Genomic DNA, 18,222 nt, shown 5'->3' on the forward strand with positions numbered 1-18,222 from the left:
ATAATGAGGGAATCAGGTGGAAGAGTGGATGGAAATGGGTGGGCAAGAGAATGAGTGAGTGAATGAGCAAGTACATGACGGAATGGGATGAGAGGGAAGGAGTGATGGAGGGAGGGAATGAATGAATGAATGAAGTGAGAGGTTTTAAGTCCGCACTACCTGAAACCCTAGCGCCTGGAGGCTGGCGGGTGGGAGGACGGGCGGCTACTCCACACAGTACGGTAGGCGCGGGCCACTCCTCCTCCAGCCCTGCTCGCGCCTCCTCTTCGCCCACCTCCTCCTCGTCCTCCTCCTCCTCCTCCGCGGTCGCCCGCCCTCCCGCCACCCCGACCCCAGTCCCGGGCGGGCGAGCGGAGGAGGCGCCCGCCGCGCGCTGTGGCGCTCGCCCCGCCGCCGCCCTGCGCGCCGCGATGCGTAGACTGGCCGCGCTGCCCGGGGCTGCCGCTGCCGCGCCGCACCATGAAGCTCCGCAGTAAGGCGACTGCGTTGCTCCTGCTCGCGCTGGTCACGCTGCTGCTCGTGCTGCTGACCCTGCGCACTGGCCGCGCCGAGCCCCCAGCGCCACTTGCGCGCCCCGCGTCAGCCCCGCAGCGCCGTCCCACGCCGGCCCCCGCTCGCCTCCTGGGCCCCGGCGCCTTCCCGGGGGCGGGTCGGGGCGCTCAGAGGCGCCGGCCACCGCGCCCGCGCCCGCGAGCTGGCCGCTGGGGCGCGGCGAGCCTGGAAAAGTTGGCGAGGTGAGTCGTGGCAGCCACAGAGTCCCGTCTGGGGACCCGGGTCTCACTCCCTCCGCTGGTGCCAAGTCCAAGGGACGCTTTGGGCTGGAGGGACAGGGTCCAAATTCACCCACGAGCTGCCCACTTGTATTTCTTACTCCGCTAGAAATGAAGATCCAACTTCGTGGCGTCCTCTTGATTATATGCAATGCTGATAAGTACATTTTTGAAAGAGTAAAATCAGGCAACGTGGTTTGTATGTTACATTTTTTTAACTGTCAAGGCAAGGCTTATTTTTGTATTCTTGCAAACATGCGCCCTTGTTTAATTTTTCAAGAGCCATCACAATGCAAGAATGCTTTATCTAATTCTCATGTTTCACTTGAGAATTTTTATCAAAAACGTAGATCTGATTGAGTTGGAAAAGTTAGATGTTTACCAAAGACTGGTTGCCTGTCATTGAAGCTCGAATCACCCTTGTGCTTAGAACAGAAGAGGCACTCGACCTATCTAAGTTTATTAAAAAGTTTTCTCCTTGAAAGGAGTGATGCGTAGCACGGAAAAGACACAGTGGGGGTTTCCCTGTTTCTCGTTCTGGTTCAGACTCAAGAACAGTTGAGTCCTACAGAGAAAACAGCTAACGTTCGACGTTATGTTTGATATTCTCTTTCTCTACGCAAAGCTTAATGCCACAGCTTTTTGCCAGAGCGTTTTATCTTTGTGCTTTGCGTTGCTGGAACGCCCGCAGGTTAGGGATTTGCGTTCATTTCCTCTGTGGTGGAGAGCTTTTTAACAATCCCCTTGTCTTGTAGCCCTTTTCAAGCTGTAGATGTTTCTAACTGCCATTGCAAGGTCCGCGTTTGCTGGGTTTCTTAATTACTTGATATGAGTGGAATTCTTTTTGAGCGTGATAACTAAATGTGTTTTGGCGCTTTTACTGTAACTAAGAGAAAAGAAACTTCAAGAAGTAGCTGTATCAGCTTTTGTTTCTCTTCTGCTTCATAATAAATGTACAGGTGGGTACTGACAAATTTTCAGGGTGAAAGAACGATATATAGAATTGCTTTTACGTATTATATTTAAAACCACTTACAACCCCTTATGAATATATATGCTCTTTAAAATAAGGATTTTTCCGTTAGGAACTTAGTGGGATTTTCCTTCCTATATACTGAAGTATTTTATAATGGATTATATTACAGTTCAACTGCAGGCTTACTAAGATTTGTAAGTTGATGGGAAAAATTAACTTACAAATAAGTTAAGATAATAACTGACATCATTTGACATAGTGCTAACAGCAGTACATAAAAATGGTCATTGTTAACACTTTATGTATATTAACTTCGTCTGTCATCTGCACCATAACCCTGTGATAGTGGTTCTCAAATTGTGTCCTTTAACCAGCAGCACCAGTGTCACCTTGGGCCTTGTTAGAAATGCAGATTCTCAGGCACCACCCCAGACCACTAAATTAGAAACTTTAGTGGTAAGGTCAGTTGTCTGTATTTTAACAAGCCCTCAATTGTTCCTAACACACACCAAAGTTTGAGAGCCTACTCTGTGGGGTAAGCACTAATGTTACCGCCATTTTACAGATGAGGAAAGCAAAGCACAGGGTTTAGCAGTTTGTCCAAGGTTCACAAATAACATGTGGTAGACAGGGATAAAGACCCAGCCAGGCCCAGGCTGAGCTCTTACCTGCTATGTCGATGTCATGCACTAGTCTTGCGTGCATTGCATAAATTTTCTGAGATTTTTTTCTGAATAAACATCATAAATTTTGCAACTGTCTCATTCTTCAAGGTGTTGGGAACATTGGGGCAGCATCTTCTTGTCTCTTAATTGGTTCTGACTAGGAAGAGACCATGAATAGAATCCAAATGGATGGTTTAGGGTAGGACTATTTCCATGAGCAGCAGTACCACTGAAAGCCATTTTTCTTTTGAACCTATCTCTTAGATTATCATAGAAATCATGGCTAACACCATAGGAATAAAGAACAAAATTTAAAAACTCAGGGAAGAGTGAAAAACAAAAGAGCCACGGGAAGTTTCAAGCTCAAAAGCATAAACATGAAAGCCTAGTGTCCTCTGGAGAAGTTGACATTTTCTGGGACTTATTAGTGTTTCTTTTACTACCTAGACAGAAATGGCAACAGAAGATTCTGAAGCAGTAAGGGAGCAGGAGGAAAGATCTCTGCATGGACTCTCTTATTGCTTTCCTAATCCTGCCTGGGTTAAATTTTTGTGGTTTAGGAGGAATTTTATTTTAGGGAGGAAAAAGAAAGCCTCATGTTTTCAGAAAACGAGTGCTTTAATCTCTTTGCATGGCTAGAATCCAGAAGAGATGAAGGTTCCAGGATCACATTTCTTAGACCTGGGAAATAGTCAGAAGAAATTGGGAGTTGGATTTGACACAGTCCACCCCCTGCTGACCATCCGTGGACCAGGCTGCTTTCCTCCCTCAGGGTACTGCTGTCAGTGAAGTTCTGCCACGTCAGCACAGGAAACAGCACTCTCATTCCACATCTTGTATTCATTTCGGAGAAGTTTCCAGGGATTTGCCTAGTTAGCAGGCAAACCCTACAATTTTATAACTAGTCATTTGTATGCAATCTATCCTGTGGCAGCCACTCCTCTGTATAAATATAAAGCCAGGAGGTAAGGTCTGAGAGTTCAGGTCAACAGTGGGATCTGAAAATGGACACCACACTGTAAGCAGCAGTTCCAGTGCACAAGAGAAATGAAATCTTTCTAGTTTGGGTTATTGGTGATTTATACTTGGCTGACTTCCAAAAAGAATTTGAGATGACTTAGAGTGAAAAACACATATACAATAAGGCCATTGAAATAGTTATAAAAAATAAAAAGACAAAAAGAGGAGGGGGAAATACGCACTGTTTTTCAAAAACTGAGGCCACTATTGTTGAGGATTAAGGGTTAAACTTAGCTCTAAGCTTCCTGGCCGCCCTGTCAAAAAGGGAAGCATGTGGGATGCCTGGTTTTCACTGAATGATAACTGAAGTTGATCAAAAAGAGATGATTTGTTTTTCATGGAACTGAATTCTAAAAGGAAAATTTAACTTGGGAATGAACTTTAGACTTTAGAACTCCTCTTTGAGCCAACATATGGAAAAGGAAGTTTAATACAACTGCCAACCCACGCCATGTAAAAATAAGAATTTGGCATCTGGAGTCCAGAGAATTGGATTCTAGTCCCAAAACATTTCATCTTAATTTCCTCATCTATAAAATGAGTGAATTGATCCAAAAGTTTTCTAAGATCTCTTCCAGCTCTGACATTTGATGATTCTGTGATGAGATCATCAAGTTTAGCTGCAAAATCCCGACAAAGACTATTTATTGTCCAGCTCTTTGTGCTGTCTCTTGCAAAATCACTGTTTCTCATTTATTGGCTCTAGCATAGAACTCTTATGGGTTACTCAACCTCAGCCCTCTTCTGAACTTTATTCTTTTTCTTCCGTGTTGGACTGGATATTGCTGTCTTCTCTTAAAACATGGTTTCTAAGGGAGACTTAGGCTACCTCTATGCTCTTTGGTGCTGCTGTGACATTTTATTCCACAATCATTCAGCAAATGTTTATTGCACGTATATTCTGGGCCAGGTACTCATTCTACAGTGGTGAATGGAGTTGTTGCCATCCCAGAATTGGGGGCTGGGGAAAAGATGACAATACAGAAACACGTTATACCTGGCAGCCTCCCCTGCTGCCCAATGAGAGAAGGTGTGCATACCTGCTCATCAAGAGACAACACTCCCTGCAGTTCGCTCTGGCCTCTGAGATAAGTCTTCTCAGAGGGTCCTAGCTCGAATAAAGGTCTCACTGAGGTGATGATGCTCTCTCTATAGCAAATGGTCAGCTGGGTATCAGCTGATAGACCCAAAGCACATTAAAGGTCTCTAGATCTTGGTGCCATCTATGATATTATGTTCTATGAGTCTTGGCTCCAATCATTCATTTTGTTGATTGGTCCATGAGTCCTCTCTTTCACCTTCCACATGTACTCATTCAGTGAATTCTATGGGTTCTATCTGAAAATATATCTCCACTCCCACCATTCCTACCGTTCCTATGGTTATCACCCAACTCCTAAACACCATCCTTTCACACTTGGACATCTGCAGTAGCCTGTTACCTGGTTTGCATGTTTCCACTCTAATGCCCTCGACAGTCCATTTCCCCGCAGCTGTTGGAATAATCTTAAATATGCAGACTACATTGGGTCACTTTGATGGTTAAAAGCCCTACAGTGACAGATTTCTCATCACAGAATAAAACCCAATTTCTCAGTATGGCCTTTAAGCCCCCGCCTGATCTCAACCCCGTTTAGTTCTCTGACGTTGGCCCCTGCCTCTCCCCACTTCGCTCCCTCCACGTGAGCCACACTGGCCTTCAGATACACTGAGATCATTCCTGCGGCAGGACTGTTTATTTACTTCCTGTGCTGGAATGATCTTTGCTTACAACCTTGCAACACTAACTCCCTCACTTCTTTTAGGTCTGTGCTTTCAGGTTTTCTCTTCAGAGGGGTCTTCCCAGCTGCCCTAGAAAAACAGAAACTTCTTCACTTTCTACCCTCTTACCCTGTTTAATATATTTTATAGCATTTATTATTATGTGACATTGTATTTTATTTGCTTCTCCCCGCCCAGGTACACACACTTCATGTAAATGCTCGAAGAGGTGGTCTCATAGTCGGTCCTCAATGCGTATTTTTTGACTGAACTGGTGAATGAAGCAGTGTTCTCCGGTGCCAGCACTATGCTGACTTCACTTACGTGATTCAATTACATGTTATTTAGTAATATTGAAAACAAGTGAGGATCTTTAATAAAACATCCTTAAAAGAGAGGATGCTTATTTTCTTATTAATAGATTTTAATTTTTAGAACAGTTTAAGATTTATAGAAAAATTTAAAAAGCAGTGCAGAGAGTATCCCTACACCCTGCACCCAGTTCCTTCTATTATTAAAATCTTATACTAGTACGATACATTTGTTACAATTAATGAACTAATATTAACATTATTACTAATGCTTAGTTTACTTAGATTTCCTTAGTTTTTACCTAATGTTCTTCTATTGCAGGATACCACATTACATTTAGTTGTCTTGTTTCCTTAGTCTCCTCTTGGCGGTGGCCATTTCTCAAAGTTTCCTTGTTTTTGATGACCTTGGGAGTTTGGAATATCACTAGTCAGATCTTTTGTAGGATGCCCCACCACTGGAATGTTGTGACTGATGTTTTATTCATGATAATACTGGGGTTATGGATTATTGGGAGGAAAACCATATAGGCAGAGTGCCATTTTCATCACATTGTATCAAGTATATATCAACATGATTAGGACTGCTAATATTGGCCTTAGTCACCTGGCTGCAGTAGTGTCAGGTCTCCCCATTTTAAACTTACTCTTTGTCCCCCTCTCCATACTTTGGAAGGAAGTTACTGTGCACAGCGCACACGTAAGGATTGGGGAGTTATGCTTTCCCTCCTTGAGGATGGAGTATCTCTATAAATTATTTGAAATTCTTCTGCAAAATTTGATTATGCTCCCCCATATATTATTTTTTTAGTCATTATATCAGTATGAACCTATAGATAATTATTTCATATTTTGAATTACAATGCAATATGACTTTATTTTGTTTCTGAAATTGTTTCAGTTTTGGCCATTAGGAGCTCTTTCAGTTCATATCTATGCTCCTTTCACATACGCCCCATCAATGCAGTTTGGTTTTTGTTTTCATTTTTTTTTTTTGAGCACTTCCTTACTCTCTGGCACTCCAAGATGCTCCAGGTTCATCTTGTATTTCTTTAAGGAGCCCTGCTTCCTCTTGTTGGCAATGGTGTAGGGACCGTGGTCTGGGCGCTCAGCATGCTTGTTGCTATTGGGGTGTCATTTTATTTTTTTAGTTCCTCACAGCTGACAGAGCAAAACATATGTGTCTATGCTAACTTGTGTATGTATACAGATCTATAAATACGAGTATTTCCATGTGTAACCATTTCTAACTATGTTAAGCTAAACATGGGTTCATACCGATGTCTCCAACTCTAATCAGTTACGACATGGATCATTCTAGCTCCCTTCACTTGCTTACCTGGGAGAGGGAATGTTTTTATTTCCCAGAAACCCCAGCTAAAGTTTTCTTTCATCTCATTTGCTTTGGTTGGTTTAAATGCCTATAGTATGGAGGAGGGAAAAGGAAGAAGTGGAGGGGTGAGATAGAACCAGCTAAACTGACATAAACCATGCAAGGCCCACCCCTTGAATTAGGGATGAGGCCAAGACCCCCAAGATTAGAAATAGTAAAGGGCAAACTGTTTCTAGTGGCTGATACTATAAGGTCTGAAACTGAGGAAGTGGCAGCCGCGTTTCTGCTATGTGGAGAAAGCTGGTCTACATCGAGGGTACACGAACCCAAGGTGATGGGGAAAGATGACAAGCAATGCAGAGTGACCGGTGTGGGGAGCAAGTCCGAATGCCGTTCCCAAGGCCAGCTTCTACCCTTCGCTGGCTGTGCTCTTGCATCCCTTTCCTAGATTCTACGAACTGAGTTTCTGTCACTCACCGCCAAAGAGTCCTGACTTATTTGGATACGTAGCATCTGCTTTTAGCACTTTTACTAAATTCAGTAAATAATGGCCATATTGACACTCATCCCCATAAAAAATTCACAGGTGAGGTTTTTTGGAAGAAAATTTGAAAACAGATTTGTTTTCCTTGGAAATATTTCTCTCCATGTTATAATTCTCTGTAAGAAAATAAGAAAAAATTGTATGTTATACTATATATTTTACCATCATTTAAAATATTTCTTTGAAAAAGAAAATAAGAGACTTTTATTGAAGGTGGAATTCATTTTACATTCCTCTGCAAATCTTCCCTAGCACTTGATTTATTTCCCATTATGAATTTCTGAAAACTGCTTCCGGAGAGAGGTGTTTCTTGACTTTCTACCTTTATTGAGACTATGATTTTGTTCCAGCAAAGAGTGACTTTGGTACATTTGAAGATGACCTTTTGATGCCCTTCCAAGCCTCTCCCCTCAACCTCTTTTAGCAACAAAAGACTGTAATCCTCTAATGGAAATTCATCACAATACAATTTAGAATTCAAGCTTTACAGAAGTAGGAGACAAGAGAGAACACATAATCCAAAATATGACTCCCTTTTATGGGGGAGGAAACTGAGGTCCAAAGAGGTAAAATAATAAGAATGCACGTAAAGCACTTAGCACAGGATGGAGCAACGGTGGTGGCTCAGCAAATGATTTGCGTTTCTCAGTACTGCTATTGTCCACTGTTGCTTCGTTATTTAGAAACTGAATTGTAACTAGACTCAGTTAACTAGCTATGTGGCTTTGAATTAGTCCTCGTCAGCAAATCTTAGCTTTCTCATAAGTTCAAAGATGAAATAAAATAATGCAGGTAAAATGCTGGCACAGTATGTATCACACAAGAAACTCGCAGCAAATGTTAGCCAGGTCTAAGATGCAGATTCAGGCAAGCTCTTCTTGGGTTATGACTTGAGGAAATCATAGGCTTCCATATATAATAAATAATACTCCAACGCCAGTCTCCTGGCCTTCAGTAAGAGCTGAAGGAGTTGATGAGGCATCTTAGGGAGTTGGGCTATTGTTCTGGAGAGTTTCAAACTTGGAATTGTAGCTATCTGTAGTTTTGATGTCTGCTCAAGCACATTGAGTTATTGGTTTCAGCTTAGAAAAGCAGAGGGTGAGGGAAGAGTTTGTGGGAATTAGGCGGTGTTCTGAGAAACAAAATACAGAATTTTGTCCACAGACACTGCTGTTCAGGGGCCCTCATCTCTGGTTGGGTTTGAAAATGTGCTGCATTTTTTTTCCTCCCAGTTTTGTGAGAATTACAAGGACCCCAGTTGTCTGACCACTGGCCCCAGTGTAACAAGCCTTGATGTTCAAGTATCAGAATTTATTCCTCAGGGAGAATGGGTTATTGGAAACTCGTGTTTCAGAAGAAACTTTGAGAAAAGTTTAAAAAGTGTACAAAAACTTCAAATCTGGTTTGCAATAAGATAAAATACTGATACGTAAATTAACAGGTGCTTTTTGATGCTCTTCCTAGCTTGATTTTGGCATGGATGTAACATATTTAGAGAAAAATGAAAGCTTCTGATACATTTCAAGTTGGAATTTATAATGATGATAAATAATATTTAATGGCAACTTAAAATATGCCAGGTATGGTATGAAGCACTGCACCACATTATTTCATTTAATCTTCATAACAACCTAAGAGTCAGAACTCTCAGTTGCAAGTGATAGAATCTCAGCTCATAAGTTTATGTCACTTAATCGTAAAAGGGGATTTACTGGCTCATAAAACTGTCAAATGCAAAGAAGATAAAGCTTCTATTACAGGTGTATCCAGGATTTCTAACCATCTTGCCTCCATATTTTAGCTCTGCTTCCTTCTGCGTGGATACACTCTCAGATGAGTTTTCTCCAGGTAATAGTTCCAACAGACTGGACTTGCGTCCTCCTCTTTTAGTAACCGCTAAGGGAGAAGCTTCATCCTGCAAGAGTGTCAGGGCTGCCTCTATTGCCCTGACTTGTATCACATGCATATCCTATCACTCATGGCCACACCTGGGGGGAGGATAATTCAACCCCTCCACACCTTACAGACTGAGAACAGAAGAGGGATGGTTTCCCCCAAAGAAAACTAAGTTGCTTTTACCAGAAACTCCTGGAAATGGATACTAGTAAGAAACACCAAAATAAAAAGCTATAATCAATATGTCTATTTCACATATGGGGAAACTGAGGGTTACAGGTGGTTACAGCATTTGCCCAAGGTGGGAAAGCCAGTGGCAGACGTAGAATTTGAAGTCAGGTCCATGTATTTCTAGAGCCAAATTGCTAACAACCATGCTGTATTTGGGAACAAGTCTTGAAATTTGAACCATTTGATTGCTTTCTAGAATTCTTTGAAGAAGATTCTGTTGATAAAATCTCTTTTTTGTACGTGTACATTGTTCATATGTGTAAGGGAAAAATAGGTTATAAAAATTATCCCTTTTTAAAAGTTTTTTTTTAATCTGTTACATATTTATATACACATACCCACATGTATTGTGTGTAACTCTGGAAGAGAAAACCAGTATACCAAAATGTTAACAGTAGCTATGGAATTGGCATTATGGGTGCTCCCCTTTTCTTGTCTGTATTTTAAATTTTGTCTATGATAAATGTATGCATTACTTGTACAACTTATATAACCAATTTTATAAGTTGTACAAGTTTAAAGTATATCATTTATCATAAAAATTAAAAATCCCTTATTGACCTGAGGCATAGGAGCATGGAAATTAGTTGGGGAGACAATTTTTCCTCCCTTTAAGTTGGTAAGTCTTTATCCTCTTTTTTTTTTTTTTTGAAAATGAGATAGAAGTACCCATTTGCAGAATATATAATCCTCATTCTTCTCCCCTATATGTCACCAGCCATTTATTTCAAACTATCACTGCTAGTTCATATTTTAAAATCTCAATAATATCTTAATTTGAAAAGAAGAAGGAGACGGAGAAATAGAATCTTCTGTGTCAAGAACAATTGTAATGGGAAGAATGAAATGAGAATTAGTCCAGGCAGAAACTATAGTTTCCAAGGGGTAACTATAGAATATAGTTTATAGAATTATAAACACTATTGTGTGTGGCCTGAGCTAATGGCAAATGAATGGATTACGGAAGTAGAATTGGTGAAGGTATGCTTTGAGTGTCATGCCCAGGGAGGCTGTGAGTCAGAGGTTGAAATCAGTCCATGCTTGGATCACTGAGCCAGCAGCCATGAGTACAGATAAAGAGCCCATCTGCCTAGAAGGGGTTCCTTTTCCAACTCACTTGTGTGTAGCCCCAAATATAGCATAAAGATTAAAAGCAGGGCTCTTAAGTCCAGACCCCTGGGTTTGAATCCTTGCTTTGCCACTTGCTATTCATAAAACATATGTCGGTGTACAGTGATGTCTAAAAGAAGACACACAAACACACATAGACTCAGATAAAATTACCAACTTTAGATATTGAACACCTACTGTGTATTAGACCTAGACTTTGTTTAGGAACACATCTATGTTTCAAATATGATCCAAACTAAATACATACTATTCATAATTGAACATATTTATCAAATAATTGTATTAAGCACCTCTCCCTTTGCAGTTTTTTGGCACTATGTTGACACCATTCATATAATACCATGACTTCAAGGCAAATGTCAGCTTTTCTGTCTATCTTGAAAGATTCATGATACTTGATTTAACTCCAAACCATGGGTCATTAAAAGTGATTTAACTGTTAACACAGTGTAATGTCTGGGTATGTAAGTGAAGGCTCTAATCATAGCTTCAGTGGGGAAAGTTTTTGTCAGGGTATTAATGTGTTCCCAAATCTGTGGTTTGCAGGGAATTTTATTAGTGGCTCTCACTTCCCACACTTCACATGGATATAATTACTTATCACCAGAGTCTCCTTCTAAGGGCTGTATCAAGGTGTTTCTACTTCCTAAACTGCCACTCTGGTCTCATTTGTGGACCTTCTCCATGTTCATATAGCTAAGATTTCATCTTGTAAAAGATTTCACTGAGGTGGGGGATTCTGGTAATCTATAATTACCCCAAGGTGAGCATATTCAACTTCTTAAAATTAATCTTCTACCATTTCCCCCAAATATTTCTGCATTTCCTTCCCTATTACAACTAGTTATCAACAATATTGTCTAAGGCTGTATTTTAAATTACTGAAATTTTCTTCAAACTTATACTGCCTGCCTGTTTTGCAGCATCAGATTTACCTGAGTTTACTTAGCTTGTCAGTTAAGGAGAATCACTGATAAGAGAGGCAGCAGGAGATGGCAGAAAAGAGGGTCGGAGTAGAACCAATTACTTGCTTTAATAATTCAGTGTGTTTTGCAGTAATAGGCTTAAAGTAAATAGCACTACACATAAATGCCACATTTCATTATTTATGTACTCCAGAAACTGAGGTTTAATTAAGTCACATGTTTGAGACTTCTAAGCCATTAAGCCTTGGGCAGCATGGAGGTGGTGAAGCTGCTTTTCCCTCTGAGCCTCCTCTGTTATTCTGAATATTATTTTCCATGTGTATGGGGTAAGCTTGAGCCAGGACAATTGGGGCAGGATTTACCAAACGAGTCATTTCCATATCACCATTAGCATTCTTATAATGTGACTACACTATGATTGCTAACTTAAAAGAAAAAAATTTTGTTGGATTTTCATTCAAGATGACAGAGTAGGGAAGTGCTGTGCTCACCTCCTCCACTGACCACATCAAAATTACAACTAAGTTGTAGAATGATCATCCTGAGAGCCATCTGACGACTAGCTGAACAAAAGTCCTATAACTAAGGATGTAAAGAAGAAGCCACTTGGAGACTGGTAGGAGGGGTGGAGACGCAAAATGGGCTGGCCCCATACACACGTGGTGGTTGAGATTCAGGAGGGAAATCTCAATGGCAGAGATCCTGCCTGAGGAGCAATGGCTCCTCAGCCTGGAGCATAAGTGCTGGGAAGAGAAGCCCCCACAACTTCGGCTGTGAAAATCAGCAGGGATTCCAATGGGCGGGGTAAGACAGAGGGCTGGTAAAAACCCAGGTGTCCTTTTAAAGATCATGCACAGACTCGCTTGATTGCAGGCACTCACTGTCGTCTCCAGCAGAGGGCCAGTGGCTTGGGAGGGCCCAGAGACATACAGGGAGAGACTGAATTGTGTGGCTTCGGGGCAAGGACTGAAGCCACAGCCACCATTGTCCCTATGTTAAGCCCTCCCCCCACACAGCCAAATCTGAATCTGTATTGGTCTGGTGAACTTCGCTCACTCCACCCTTGTGACTCCCTTGGACCCTACTGCACCCAACTCAAGCACCGCCTGAGGCTTTTCTAGGGGCAGGCAGCTGGTGTGGCCCACACTTCAGTCTTTTCTGGAGAACTATTTGAGGTCCACGGGCCACAGGTGGGCTGCAGCTGGCCTCAGTATTCTCTGTGCCTTTTGCTGAGTGGACCCAGGATCAGCATTAGCGTGATTCTGAATCTGCATTAACCTGGTGAATAACACTTGACCCACCCTTAGTGACTTCCTAAGACCCCCAACTCACCCATCTCACATACTGCCTGAGACTCTTTTAGTGGCTGAATCCTTAGGGCAGGTGGCAGCAGGCCTCAGGATGCCCTGGGTCTTTTGTTGAGCTCCCCCAGGCTAAGTATTAGTGGCAGCCAGCCTCAGTTTGGAATGTGGCCTCTCCCATGTACCTCCAGTTCCAACACAGACAGATACCACTCACAGGTTAATTTGGCTGGTCACAGGCAGCTGACCTTGGCTTGTACTGGTACCCCTCCAAGAGGTCCCAGAACCAACATATCCAGTGGCCAGCTTCAGAGAACCATTTGATTAGCCCCACAAGCAGCAGAGCCCGCTGGGGCAAGTCCTTTCCATAAGGTCAGCTCCCTCACAGCACTTTGTATGTTGTGGTAGTGGCCAATCCTCACAGCCAGTCAGTCTGAAGGTCAGTCCCACCCACTGACATGCCAACAGCAATAGAGGCTCAACTGCAACAGGAGGACACACACAACCCGACAAGTGACACTCCTGGAGCACCCAGCTCAGGTGACAAAGGAGAGTGCAGCACTGGGCCCCAAAAGACACCTACTACAGAAGGCCACCCTGCCTAGACTTGGAAGCATAGCAGATCTACTGGATACATAGAAAGAGACACAGAAAGGGAACCAAAATGAGAAAACAAAAAAACATGTCTTACATGAACAAACAGGAGAAAACTCCTTCCCCCAAAATAGTAATAATAATAATTGAAATGCCTACAAGCCGTCTACCAAACACTGGTTATAAGCATGCTCAAGGAACTTGGTGAGAACTTCAAAAAAGAGATAGTAAGCATAAAAATGTACAAAACCAGTCCAAAATGAAAAATACAATAACTGAAATGAAAAATACACTGGAAGGAATCAACAGCAAATTAGATGAAGCAGAGGATTGAATCAGCAACTTGGAGGACAAGGTAGCAGAAAACACCGAATCAGAACAGTGAAAAGGAAAAAAAAAGGAAGAAAGAAAGAAAAAGAAAATTAGCATAGTTTAAGGAACCTCTGGGACAACATCAAGCAAAACAACGTTTGTATCATAGGGATACCACAAGGAGAAGAGAGAGAGCAAGGGATTGAGAACCTATTTAAAGAAATAACTGAAAACTTTCCTGACCTGGCAAAGGAGATAGACATACAAGTCCAAGAAGTGAAGAGAGTCCCAAACAAGATGAACCCAGAGAGGCCTACACCAAGACACATCATAATTAAAATGACAAAGTTTAAAGACAGAGAGAGAATCTTAAAAATAGCAAGAGAAAAGCAGTTAGTTATCTACAAAGGAACTGCCATAAGACTGTCAGCTGATTTCACATTAGAAAGTTTTCAGTCCAGAAGGTATTGGCATGAAATATTCAAAGTGATGAAATGCAAGGACCTCCAACCAAAACTACTCTGCCCAGCAAGACTATACTTTACAATTAAAGAAGAGATAAAAAGCTTCCCAGACAAGAAAAATTAAAGGAGTTCGTCGCCACCAAACCAGTATTACAAGAAATGTTAAAGGGATCAATCCAACAAGAGGATATAACCCTTGAAAACATTTAGGTACTCAACATAGGAACACGTAAATATATAAAGCAAATATTGCAGGACATAAAGGGAGAGATTGACAGTAATACAGTCATAGTAGGAGACTTAAACAACACAATGACATGAATGGATAGATCATCCAGACAGAAAATCAACAAAGAAATGGTGGCTGTAAGTGATACATTAGACCAAATGGTTTTAGAACAGATATTTTGATATTTTTAGAGCATTTCACCCCAATGCAGCAGAATATACATTCTTTTCAAGTACACATGGAACATTTTCCAGGATAGACCAAGATGTAAGGCCACAAAACAAGTCTCAATAAATTTAAGAAGATTGAAATCATATCAAGTTTCTTCTCCGACTACAGTGGTAAAAACATGCTACTAAACAATGAATGGGTTAACAATGAGATCAAGGAAAAAAATCAAAAGATACCTTGAGACAAATGAACATGAAAACACAATGACCCAAAATCTATGGGACACAGTGAAAGTAGTCCTAAGAGGGAAATTCATAGCAATATAGGCCTACCTCAGGAAACAAGAAAAATTTTAAATAATCTAACCTTACACCTAAAGGAACTAGAAAAAGAACAACAAACAAAGCCTCAAATGAGTAGAAGGAAGGAAATAAAAAAGATCAGACTGGAAATAAAGAAAATAGAGTAAAAAAAAAAGTAAAAAGTCAATGAAAACAAGACTTGGTTGTTTGAAAAGCCTAACAAAATTGATAAACATTTAACCAGACTCATCAAGAATAAAAGAGAGAGGAGCTCAATAAATAAAATCAGAAATGACAATGGAGAAGTGACAACTAACAGCACAGAAATACAAAGGGTTATAAGAAAATACCATGAACAATTATATGCCAACAAATTGGATAATCTGGAAGAAATGGATAGGTTCCTAGAAACATACAATCTTCCAACACTGAATCAAGAAGAAACAAAATATCTGAACAGACCAATTATTACTAACAAATTGGAATTAGTAATCAAAAAAACTCTCAACAAATAAAAATTCTGGACTAGATGGCTTCACAGGTGAATTCTGTCATACATTCAAAGAAGAATTAACACCTACCCTTCTCAAGCTATTCTAAAATATTAAAGAGGAGGGAAGGCCCCTAACTCCTTTTATGAGCATTACCCTGATTCCAAAACTAGACAAAGGCACTACAAAGAAAGAAAATTATAGGCTGATATCCCTGATGAACATACAGGCAAAAATCCTCAACAAAATATTAGTAAACAGAATTCGGCAATACATTAAAAAGATCAATACATTAAAATGATCAAGTTGGATTTATTCCTGGGATGCAAGTTTGGCAATTAACATGATACACCACATAAACAAAATGAAGGATAAAAATCATATTATTTTATCAACAAATGCAGAAAAAGAAAATCATTTGACAAAATCCAGCATCCATTTATGATAAAAACTCTTGGCAAAGCTTTTAGAACTGGTCAATGAATTTTTGAAAAGTAGCAGGATACAAACATAATATTCAGAAATCACTTGCATTTTTATTGTATATAGAGTAAAAAGGTGGTCCAGTTTCATTTTTTTTGCATGTATGAGGTCTGGCAATTATGATTGTGAGCTCATCCTAGAAAAAGTGCTGCATACCTCATATCACTATGGTCACCTTCAAGGTATTCCCTTTGGGAAGCTATGCACCGATGCCAGTGCCTAGTCCACCGTTCAAAGCAATTTTGGAACTCTTTTTCTGGACTGGCCATCAGAGCTGTCGTCGTATTACCCTTGATGTCCTGAATGTCATCAAAATGTCTTCCTTTCAATATTTCCTTTGTCTTCGGGTAAAGAAAGAAGTCACTGGGAGCCAGTTTGGGTGAGTAGGTGCATTAGTACAGACTCATAATGAATAATCCCTGTTTTGAATATTAATTTTGTATCCTGCTACTTTACTGTATTCATTTATCACTTCTAATAGTTGTGTGTGTGTGTGTGTGTGTGTGTGTGTGTAATCTTTCAAGTTTCTCAATGTAATATCGTGTCATCTGCAAGTACTGACAGCTTCACTTCTTTCTTTCCAATTTGGATGCCTTTTGTTGTACTTCTCTGATTGCTGTGTCTAGGACTTCCAATGCTCTGTTGAATAAACATGGTGGTAGTGGACATCCTTGTCTTGTTCTTGATCTTAAAGAAAATGCTTCTAGCTTTTCTGCGTTGCATATGATGTTAGCTGTGGGTTTGTCACATATGGCCTTTATTATGCTGAGAGATGTTTCCTGTATTCCCAGTTTGCTGAGAGTTTTTATATAAACAGATGCTGGATTTTTCATATGATCATATGATTTTTATCTTTCATTTTGTTTATTTGCTGTATCACATTAATTGATTTGTGGATATTGTACGAACCTTGCTTCCCAGCAAAAAAATCCCATTTGATAATAGTGTATGATCTTTTTAATGTATTGCTGAATTCTGTTTGTTAATATTTTCTTGAGGATTTTTGCATGTATGTTCATCAGGAATATCGGCCTATAATTTTCTTTCTTTGTAGAGTCTTTTGTTTTGGAATCAGGATAATGGTGGTCTTACAGAATGAGCTTGGCAGCTTTTTCTCCACTTGACTTTTTTGGAATAGTTTGAGAAGAATACATGTTAATTCTTTGAGTGTTTGGTAATATTCACTGTAAAGCCATTTGGTCCAGAACTTTCATTTGTTGGGAGTTTCAAAAAAGTTTTTTTTAATCTATCCATGTTATAAAGTTAATTTATCTATCAATCTATCTATCTATCAATCTATCGACAGCCTTATTCCCATATAATTCAAATACCCTTTAAATGTGTGCAATGCAGTGACTTTTAATTTATTCACACAGTAGTGCTTCCATCACCAGTAACTAATTTCAGAATATTTTTATCACCCCCCAAAATAAACCTTCTACCCATTAAGCAGTCACTCCCCATTTGCCAATTTCCTTAGCCCCTGGTAACCACTAATCTGCTTTATGTCACTATGGATTTTCCTATTCTGGACTGTTCATATACATAGAATCATAAAATATGTGTTCTTTTGCATTTTCACAAGGTTCACAGTTCACTGTTTTAAAGGTTCATCCATTTTGTATCATGTGTCAGTACTTTATTCCTTTTTATTGCCAATAATATTCCATTGTGTGGCTATACCACATTTGATTTATCTGTTCACCAGCTGATGGCATTTGGGTTGGACTTTTTGGTTATTGTGAATAAGGCTGCTATGAACATTTGTGTACAAGTTTTTGTGTGGACACATGTTTTCATTTTTCTGGTATATACTTAGGAGTGGAATTGTTGGGTCACATGGCAGTTTTATATTTAACCTTTTGAGGAACTGCTAAACTGTTTTCCAAAGTGGCTTCATCATTTTATAATCCCCCCAGCAATATAAGTGGAGAAATTTTATATCACCACCATAAATTGTCAGCAATAACACAAATAGAAGGTAATTGTCAAGTCAGACACTAAGAAAACTAAACAGTGTTGTTCATTACATGCTACTCTTGTCTACTGAAGGTTCTATATCTTAAGTCTGCTGTCTTTTTAGTTGAAAGACAGGAGGACTAGGTAACATTAGAAATGTGCTGAAGACATATATTAATACCAAGCTGAGACTTTTTTATTGATATTGTTGAAAAAGAACTTTCTTACTATTAGACTGTATGTTATTTGATGTCGTTTCTAAATGATAACTACAACCTATGCATCACCCCCTTTGGGACACATAGAATGTGGAGGCATGTGTGCCATGTGCAAGCCTGTTTCATCTTGTTTC

General features: G+C 40.2%; 1 protein-coding gene across 1 annotated transcript in view; it reads left to right on the forward strand.

Moving 5' to 3' along the window:
• The first annotated feature begins 393 nt into the window (after positions 1-393).
• GXYLT2 (glucoside xylosyltransferase 2) overlaps positions 394-18,222 on the forward strand; it is a 99,567-nt gene continuing 81,738 nt past the window's right edge. The window contains exon 1 of the mRNA XM_033132850.1: positions 394-734. Within this exon, the coding sequence (XP_032988741.1) occupies positions 460-734 (275 nt within the window). The 5' untranslated portion in view covers positions 394-459. The remainder of the gene's footprint in view (positions 735-18,222) is intronic.

The sequence above is a fragment of the Rhinolophus ferrumequinum genome, chromosome 17 (genome assembly GCF_004115265.2).
Source record: "Rhinolophus ferrumequinum isolate MPI-CBG mRhiFer1 chromosome 17, mRhiFer1_v1.p, whole genome shotgun sequence".
NCBI classification, from domain to species: domain Eukaryota; kingdom Metazoa; phylum Chordata; class Mammalia; order Chiroptera; family Rhinolophidae; genus Rhinolophus; species Rhinolophus ferrumequinum.